This window comes from Balaenoptera musculus, chromosome 20 (genome assembly GCF_009873245.2).
Source record: "Balaenoptera musculus isolate JJ_BM4_2016_0621 chromosome 20, mBalMus1.pri.v3, whole genome shotgun sequence".
NCBI classification, from domain to species: Eukaryota; Metazoa; Chordata; class Mammalia; order Artiodactyla; family Balaenopteridae; genus Balaenoptera; species Balaenoptera musculus.
The window spans coordinates 19,390,126-19,399,772 of NC_045804.1; the positions used below are offsets into that span (position 1 = coordinate 19,390,126).

Sequence of the window (9,647 nt, forward strand, 5' to 3'; positions counted from 1 at the left end):
AGACACAGAAACTGTGACCAGAGGAAGCAGAGGGTCTCTGAGGCAAGTCACAAAGGCCCCAGAAAATGAAATCTAAGCCTTGAAAGCAAGGCGACTGGAGAATGGGGGATGGACAGTAGATCAGAAGAGTTCCCTTACACAGGCAAACAGAGCAAGGGTGGGGCATGGGAGGGAAAGCCAGGGAGGGGGCCATGCTCAGCCTCTCTCCTCTCCCTTTCCCTCCTCCATCACATGCAGCCTCTTAGGAGCAAAGCTCCCATCGCTGTCTCAGGTGCGACCAGTTGACTCCTGGCCTCTCCATGCTTCATTTTTTGAGGAGTGCTTTCCTCTGTTTCTCACAGAGCCCTTTCTCTCACTTTTCTGCAAGGTTTCCTCTCTGTGCCTGAAAGGCTCTGCGCTCAAGGGGCAGACAGCCCTGTAGGCTCAGCTGCAAGTGACCTACATCGGCTCTCCTCTAGGCCCTGGGTGTGGGGGGCTGAGATTTCAAGATAGGAACTTGGGAATCTGGCACAGGTTACAGATGATGACTTCAGGGAGACAGTCTGCAAAATCTGTACCGAGGGACCGCGAGGCAGGGGATGCCACAGGACTGAGTTCTCACTTTGTCATTTGTGGACAATATCAGAAGACTCTCCAACCCCCGCAATGCAAAAACATTTCTGAGCAGTGACCCCTTGGAGAGGAGGCAGAGGCCTCTGACAGGCCTGGTCTCTATTCATTAGATTTGGGAGTAGTTTCTGCCCGTTCCCCATTCTTGCTGAACCCATCCCAGTCGGCTACAGCTGGGTGGAAAGATTTCCTTGGCCTTGATGTAGACCAACAAGTTCAGATTTCAGCTGATTTATTTCAGGAACATGGAGGGTGAGTAGAGGTAGTCAGATATGCAGAAATTCACTCCCAAGCTTTACTACAGAGAGACGTACTTCCTTAGACCCAAGGGTTCTGAGGAGGATCCAGAAGGAGCCCCAGGGCCAAATGACCATTTACAAAACCCTTACCTTCAGGACCCTGGCAGCTGAACCTCTCCTTACAGCTACATGCCTTCTGGAACAGGGAAGGCAGGTTCTGTAATAGATTTTTTCCCCCTCTCTCACTGTAAACCAGTGTTTAGGATGCCCACCGTCTCCATATTGTGGATGTTTTGCCCTGGCAAGGAAATCCTATTGTGGGGGTAGGAAATTAGGTGATGGTGACAGAGAATGATAGATGAGCCTTTTGCTTGGGGTGCGGGGTGGGGGGTGGAGAGAGAGAGGGAGGGAGAGAGAGACACGGAGAGAGCGCGCGAAAGCAGGCTATGCAGGATTGGGTGGCTCTCCTGTCCAAAGGGCTTCCCCTTGGCCAAGCCCCACCCCAAAGCCCAGGAAGTCCAGAGCTTGGCACCCAGCCAGGGTGAGAGCATTCCTCAGGACTCTGACAGGCTGTGGGGGATGGTGGTGGTGTTCCTACCACAAGGATGGGGGAGGGGAAGGAAACGCGCAGGGGAGGAAATGACCTCGGAGGGTAAGAGGTGGGGAACTAGTCCCAGTCCCACGAGAGAAGGGCTGAGGCTAGATGTCTTCCCAACGGCCATGCGAAGGGTCTGCAGCTTCAGAGTAAATGACCCCTAAGTCACCTCTCTGCTCAGGGTCACCACTGACGTCCCAAACTGTCCTCTGGAGGCTCTCTCTCTCTCCCCGCCCCCATCCCCCGCCCCCGTCCCCGTCCCCGTCCCCGTCCCCGTCCCCGTCCAACTCTGGGACTGTGGTTGAGCTCGGGAGCCCCCGAGTGGCGAGAATCTAGAACTGCAGCTGGGCTGGGGGAGGAGCCCATCGGGTCTCCCTCTGTCTCTCCACCAAGGCCCCTCCCTTTTCCTCCACTAGACCCAGGACTCTGGAAATAGCACCTGGTAATGGGAGCGCTGACAGATGCTGAGTTATAGGAGAGCAAGTGTCCCTAGTCCTTAACGTTCTAGCTTGATTGCTTTGGAGCTGTTTCCCTTGAAAATAGGTGCCTTAGGACTCCTCCCATTCCCTTTGACACATCTCTCTTTAACATGCCCCTGGGTAGTGTGCTTCTTGGCTACAATGCAAGTCCCCTTGTTTGTGCCCCAAGATTTGTACTTCTTGGGCTATCTACTATTCATGACCTCTGTGACTTTGGAGGGGCAAATGGCACCCAACTATTCTGATTTTAAATTTACCCTTCCCTACCCTTCCTTCTCTGATCACTACCTGATGTACAACCCTTTCTCCTAGTCAGCCTCCAACTACGTAACTTCTGTCACCCCAATTCCCTACCCAATCTCTCAACACCACATCTCATGTGGGGAAAAGGAGTGGGGCGGAAAATGGACAAAGCCCCGGTCAGAATTTTTCCCAAGGAAAACAGTTCCTCTGTTTAGCTTCACTTAACCTATTTTCTAGCTTTTCCTCTTTAGTCCCCTTGCTCTGCATCAAGCCTTCCCACTGGACTAATTTTTGCTGTCCTGCCCTCTCCCCCTTCCTCCACCGTTGATCTCCCAGGGCTCTTCCCATCCAGGACAAATGTTCCCGACGTTGAGAGAGGAGTATTCTCCATTCTAGAAGTAATTTGTAGCTTGAGGAAACTGAGCCCAGAGAGGAAGAACTGTTTCCAGTGTCGTTGGGGAAGGGGAGGTGATGGAGGAGGCAAGAAGCAGAACGCTCACCCTAGGAGAGGCCACGTTCCCATTATCCCGCCCGTAATTAAAGAACTCGGGTGGTATTCGGGGATCTCAGAGAGCTCTGCCAGCATCATGAAGAACTCTAGGGGAAATGGAGTAGAGGCAACCAACTTTGCAGCTAGGGATTAAAACTCTACCCAACTCCACCTCCAAAGCAGTTTTCTTTTTTTTCTAATTAATTAAATTAAATTAAATAATTAATTTATTTATTTTTGGGTGTGTTGGGTCTTCATTGCTGCGCGGGGGCTTTCTCTAGTTGGGGTGAGTGGGGGTTACTCTTTGTTGCAGTGCACGGGCTTCTCACCGTGGTGGCTTCTCTTTTTGCAGAGCACGGGCTCTAGGCACACGGGCTTCAGTAGTTGTGGCACGCAGGCTCACGCAGGCTCAGTGGTTGTGGCGCACAGGCTTAGTTGCTCTGCGGCATGTGGGATCTTCCTGGATCAAGGCTCGAACCCGTGTCCCCTGCATTGGCAGGTGGATTCTTAACCACTGAGCCACCAGGGAAGCCCCCAAAGCAGTTTTTTAAAATGATATCCTTCCTCTTGAATTTGCCTCTTCTTTTTTTTTTTTTTTTTTTTTTTTGCAAAACAGCATGTTTATGAAAACTCATTTGATCCATTTTGTGATGACACTTGAAATAGATTTACTAATTAAGACAACCAACACTCTGCTTTTGCTTTTATTTGCATTTATTTTTTGCAGCATTTATTCCCGGGCCATAAGTTTTTGTTTCTTCAATTTCTTCTGGGATATCTTTTTCTTCTGGGCAACCTCCTCTTCTGGTTTAGGAGCAATCTGTTCTTCTTCAGTAAGGATCATCTCAATGTGGCAGGGAGAGCTCATGTATGGGTTGATCCGACCATGAGCTCTGTAAGTCCTGCGCCGCATCTTGGGGGCTTTGTTCACCTGGATATGCTCAATGACGAGGGAATCTACATCTAAGCCCTTAAGTTCAGCATTACTCTCTGCATTTTTGAGCATGTGCAGTAAAAATTCAGCACTCTTTTTGGGCCACCGACCCCGCGTCCAGCCCCACTGTTTGGCCTGGGCACACTTACCAACTCCACCATTGTAAGGACGGAATGGCACACATTGCTTCTTTAAAGTGACATCCTTCAGATACTTGGTGGCTTTTCGGATATGCATACCCTTAATGGCCTGGGCAGTTTCACGAGTGTTCTTAAAGTGAACACGAAGATTTGAACCTCTTGACTTGCATGATTTTGTGGGGTTTTCTGGGTCAAGTAAATAGCGAACCATTTTTAGAGGTCACCTCAGGCCGCTTACCGCAAAAGCTGCCTCATCTTTTAATTGTATTATCCTTAAAGTTATTAACCAGGGAGTTACGGTTTTGAAATCATTTTAAGCAGAGGCAGTCACGTTCCCCTATTGTACTCCAGTCCTCAGTCAACTTTCCTCCCCTCCCCAGGCTGCGGCTCCACATTCACCCTGAAGGGGGCACTTTTGTTCAGTCGTTAGTTGGTGCCAGCGGAAAAAGGACCCCAAGAAGGAAATATAACAATTGGTCACGTGTTGGGGGTGGGGTCCTCGCAGAGGTTGCTGGGCCAGGGAAGGGAGGTCCACGTGGAGTGGGCGGAACTCGCTGAAAGTTTTGGCGGGGCTGGCAAAACGAGAAAAATAGCCGAATTTGAGTTGTGATTTTATTTAAAAAAAAAGAAAGAAAGAAAGGCAGCAGGGAGGGTGTGTCCTGCGGAGAGGCCCCCGCGGAGGGGAGAAGGGGAGCGGCACATGAGCATCCTGCTCGCGGAGGCCTGGAACGCAGAACAGGGTTTTTGCCAGAAAGCTCTGAGCCGGGGCAGGGCTTCAGAGCCGGAAACCTTTGTGGCTCCATGCTGGTTCCCCATCCCCCATCCTCCCAAAAAAGGGAAAGGTGGCCTCTCCACCCGTGGTCTCATTTTGGTGCCATGTGGAGCTGGGTTAATGCCAGCCACGCAACCCGTCTTTATTTACCTTTCCAAGAGCCTCAGGAAGCCGCCCAGATGAGTACTCTGTCTCCGGGAAGAAGCCAAAACAAGTCTCTTTTTACTATACCTAGTTCGGCCCCACTCTTAGTAGGAAAACACAGCTTCATACGGTCTTAAAGATGATCTATTTCAATTTTCTTTTTGGTCTGGGGAAACCAAGACCCAGACTGTTAAAAGGGCTTGCTACATGCTCTTTCCACACTATAGGCATTCCCTTCAAAGAATGTAGGTCATAGAAACAGAATTCTGTCATTCCAAAAAGTCTTAGAGGAATGGTGAAAGTGTTGGCTTCAACTACATCCATACACTTAGCCAGAGGGCAAATGGGAATGGTCATTATCCCATTAGGGATGAAATAGAGATTTGATTAGGGACTTGATTTATGGGTCCTATGGTTTTCCTAAGACTCCTTCTCAGCCAGTAGGTCCACTTTCTCCCTCTTGTCCTTTACTCTTTGATATCTCACGTCCTTAGATATGTCCTAGTTCAGAGATTATCACAGTTTAGAACCTAATGGTTTGGAAGCAAGAATTCTCTTCCCTTTTTAAAGAGCTTCTCTTCCCAGGTTTCAGTTTTCTGGTGGTCTATCCACCTCATCCTGTGAATTGAGATCAAGAAGATCAGACCTCAAATCAAAAATTCCAGCCTTTTCGCTTTGGGGGAGAAAAGCATGTTTACTTAGCCTGGAGCAGTGAAATCCTAGACTTTGGATTTCAGAACTGTAAAGTTTTCAGGAAAAAAAATTGTGGGGGACTGATGTAAGCTTTTTATTTTGCCAAGTAAGGACATTAAAAAACTACCCACCACCGATTGCTGTGTACTATCACTATCATTTCACGAAAGTACATTTTAACATACACAAAATAGGAAGTATGTGATCTCTGAGTAAATGACAGTATTAAGCCACCCTGCATTAATTTACATGGGTGCATTTATTTGTAGACTTTTAAATGATGGCCATTCTTGGACTTCCCTGGTGGCGCAGTGGTTGAGAATCCGCCTGCCAATGCAGGGGACACGGGTTTGAGCCCTGGTTCGGGAAGATCCCACATACTGCGGAGCAACTAAGCCCGTGAGCTACAGCTACTGAGCCTGCGTGACACAACTACTGAAGCCCGCGCGTCTAGAGCCCGAGCTCTGCAACAAGAGAAGACACCACAATGAGAAGCCTGCGCGCCGCAACGAAGAGTAGCCCCCGCTCGCAGCAACTAGAGAAAGCCCGCGTGCAGCAACGAAGACCCAGCAACGAAGACCCAATGCAACCAAAAAAAAAAAAAAGAAAAATGATGGCCATTCTGACTGCTGTGAGGTGGTACCTCACTGTAGTTTTGATTTGCATTTCTCTATTAAGCTAAGCTAAGTTTGTGTGTGTGTGTGTGTGTGTGTGTGTGTGTGTGTGTGTGTTGTTTTTTTATTTATTTATTTATTTTTGGCCACGCCCAGAGGCATGAGGGATCTCAGTTCCCTGACCAGGGATTGAATCCTTCCCCCCTGCATTGGAAGCGCGGAGTCTTAACCATTGGACCGCCAGGGAAGTCCCACTAAGTATTTTTAAATAGTTGAAAATCTAAAATAATATTTCATGAAACATGAGAACATATGAAATTTAAACTTCAGTGTTCCTAAATAAAATTTTATAAAATGGTGGGAATGTGATCGCTGGTTGCAGCCTCACCCCAGAGCCTTTGCTTTCAAACAATGAGTCTGCCACCTGTCATTCCCTCTAAATCCCCGTACCACTGGTACCTTAGATTAACCACTCATCATCAGCCACCACTCATTCATTTACACATTGTCTTTTGTGCTACGGTGGCAGAGTTGAATAGTGCAAGAGACTCCACGGCTGTCAAAGCCTAAAATACTTACTATGTGGCTCTTGAAGAATAGGTCCTGGTATAGACTCCAGAGCAGTGTTTTTCAAATTTGAGGTGCATCAGAATCATCTGGAAGGCTTGTTAAAACACAGACTGCTTGAGTCCCACTGCAGAGTTTCTGATTCATTAGGTCTAGAGCGGGGCCTGAGAATGTGCATTTCTAACAAGTTCCCAGCTGATGCTGGTGATGCCAGTCCAGGACCACACTTTGTCTAGTGAGGAAGAAAACATATGCAATTTGTTCATGGAATTGCCATCTGCCTGACCTTAGAAATCTTGACCACAAAGTCCTCCTTCTCCCTCACCCCCTCCTCACACTTTCTGTCGATCAAGAAATTCTGCAAATTACTAATAATGTGATAACTACACTCTCAAGCCTTAGATTAACCATTCATCATCTCTCACCTGGACTAACAGCCTGCAAGCTGGCCTCCTGCCTTCGGTGCAAAGATATACTGAAGTTAGCTTTCAAAAACACAAATCTGATCATTCCACACTTTGGTGGAAATCCTTCGATGTTTCACCTTGGCTGATAAATTAGTTGTCCCTCAGTATCCGAGGGGGATTGGTTCCAAGACCCTGCTCAGGAAACCAAAGTCCTCAAATGCTCAAGTCCCTTACATAAAATGGCGTATATTTGCATATAGCTGACGCACATCCTCTAAATCATCTCTAGTTTACTTATAGTAACTAACACAATGTAAATGCTATGTAAATCATTGTCGGGCTTGCGGCAAATTCAAGTTTTCCTTCTTGGAACTTTCTAGAATTTTTTTTCCTGAAATTTTTTTTTTTTTAATGGTCAGCTTTTTAAATTAAATTAATTAATTTATTTATTTTTGGCTGCGTTGGGTCTTCGTTGCTGCGCGCAGGCTTTCTCTAGTTGCGGCGAGCGGGGGCTACTCTTTGTTGCGGTGCGCAGTCTTCTCATTGCGGTGGCTTCTCTTGTGGCAGAGCATGGGCTCTAGGTGCACGGGCTTCAGTAGTTGTGGCACGCGGGCTCAGTAGTTGTGGCTCGTGGGCTTCGTTGCTCCGTGGCGTGTGGGATCTTCCCGGACCAGGGTTCGAACCTGTGTCCCCTGCATTGGCAGGCGGATTCTTAACCACTGCGCCACCAGGGAAGTCCCTTCCTGAATATTTTCAATTTGCAGTTGGTTGAATCTGCAGATGTGGAACCTGCGCATATGGAGGGTCGACTGTATCCATTTCTTAACTGGGCCTTCAGACCTTAACAATCTGGTCTCAACACACCTTGCTTGCTTTATCCCCTGTACTTCCCAGTATCCAAGCTAAAGTCCAGCCAACTTCTCCTATTTACTCCAACACATCCTTTTATCCCATGCCTAGGCAATGTTCTCACCTCTGTCTGAAATGTCCACCTATGGCCTCAAACTTTAAGACCCACTTCAGTTGTCACTTCCTCAATTCCCTCCAGAGAGTATGTTCTATCTTCTCTGTGCTTCTAGACAACTTTATTTTCCCCTAGGTTTCACTAATTTTTACACTTTATTAATGTTATAAGACTGTCATTCTCAACCAAGCTAAAGGTCAAGGGTACATGCTTTCTCTTAATATAAACAGCTCATTTACTCATTCAGTGAATATTTATTAACTGCCTACTCTGTGCCAGGTATCGTTCTAGGGGCTAAGGACACAGCAGTGAACAAAACACAAAGCTCACATTCTAGTGTGAGAGGACAATAAACAAGGTCAATTACATCTTAGATGGTAATAAGTATATGAAAAATATAAAGCAGGAAAGGCAAGGGAGGGTATTTGGAAGAGGTTGTGCGTTTACACAGGGTAGCCAGAGAAGAAGGCATGATGAAAAGATGATATTTAGTAAAGAGCTGAAGGAAATGAGAGAGGAAGGTACGTGACTATCTGAAGAAAGAGTGACCCAGGTGGAGGGAACAGCAAGTGAAAGGACCTGAGCAGACACATGTTGGGTGTGTTTGAAGGACAGCAAAGAGGCAAGTGTGGCAGGAGGGGAGTGAGTAAGGGGGAGAGTAGTAGGAGCCAAAGTCAGAGAGCAGTCCCGGGGGCCAGATCCAACAAGCCACAATGACGATTTTGCTTTTACTCCAAGTAAGATGGGAAGTCATGAGAGGGTTCTGAGCAGAGAAAGAACATGTTCTGCCTCATATCTTATCAGAATCACTATGGCTGCTGTGTTGAGAACAGACTTAAGTGGGGGAAAGTAAAGCTTGAAACTGAGGGGCTAATTACAAGGTTACTGCAATAAAAAAGTGAGATACGATTATGGCACAGATTATGACTCAAGGTGCAAGTTGTGGAGATGTTGCAAAGGTGTGTGATTTTGGATATATATATATATTGAAGGGCAATGGGATTGAAGACTGATTGGATGTGGAGTGAGAGAGAAAGAGAGGAAGGCTGTAGAAGAAGCAGGATTTGGGTGAGGGAAATTCAGGAGTGTGATTTTAGAGGTACGTTTGAAATGCCTGTTACACATCCAAGTGGATATGTCTCCTAGGCAGCTGAATATATGATTTTGGAGTGAGGGGATGATCCCAGAAGATATAAATTTAGGAGTTGCCAGTGTAGAGATGGTATTGAAAGTCTCGACACCGAAAAAGATCACCACTATTCTATATGCCTCCTGCCACACACCTCCTTCACTGGTATCCCTAACTCCAGTACTCCCCTTGCAGATCTGAGGCCATACAGTCTGGCAGAAGAGGGCTGGGGCTCCCTTGGCTTCTTAGCATATTCGCACCCATTTATTTAAAATTTCCAGTGCTCTGTGTTTTGGGGAGGTTTTCACATTAGGCCAAAGAATGTTAGTCATCTCCATCTTCACACAGACTGGAAAAAAAAAAAAAATCCCACCTCAACACAAAAGAAAAACAATCAATTAAAACTATTTAAAAGTTTTTCCAGGAGAAATTCTGTGAGGACTTGTTAGCTAAAGTTGCCTGTAAGTTAAGACAGACAGACACACAAAATGAACACTGAAGAGAGAGGACAAAGTGCTCAGCATAGGAGAATACCCTAAAGTATTCCTATTCCCGGTAAAGGTAAAGGTCCCTTCCGAGACTTCCTTTGCCTCAATCCTTCATGAACCCCCAGAAGATGCTAGAAGCG

General features: G+C 47.0%; 1 protein-coding gene across 1 annotated transcript; it reads right to left on the bottom strand.

Annotated features, from left to right (window-relative positions):
• Nucleotides 1–3,346: 3,346 nt before the first annotated feature.
• On the bottom strand, nucleotides 3,347–6,621 carry LOC118887117 (60S ribosomal protein L17-like). Its single transcript, XM_036837696.1, has 2 exons — nucleotides 6,532–6,621; nucleotides 3,347–4,301 (listed from the first exon to the last, which is right to left on the bottom strand). Exon 2 carries the CDS (start codon nucleotides 3,938–3,940, stop codon nucleotides 3,386–3,388), a length of 555 nt encoding a protein of 184 aa, XP_036693591.1. The 5' UTR covers nucleotides 3,941–4,301; nucleotides 6,532–6,621; the 3' UTR covers nucleotides 3,347–3,385.
• Nucleotides 6,622–9,647: the final 3,026 nt, after the last annotated feature.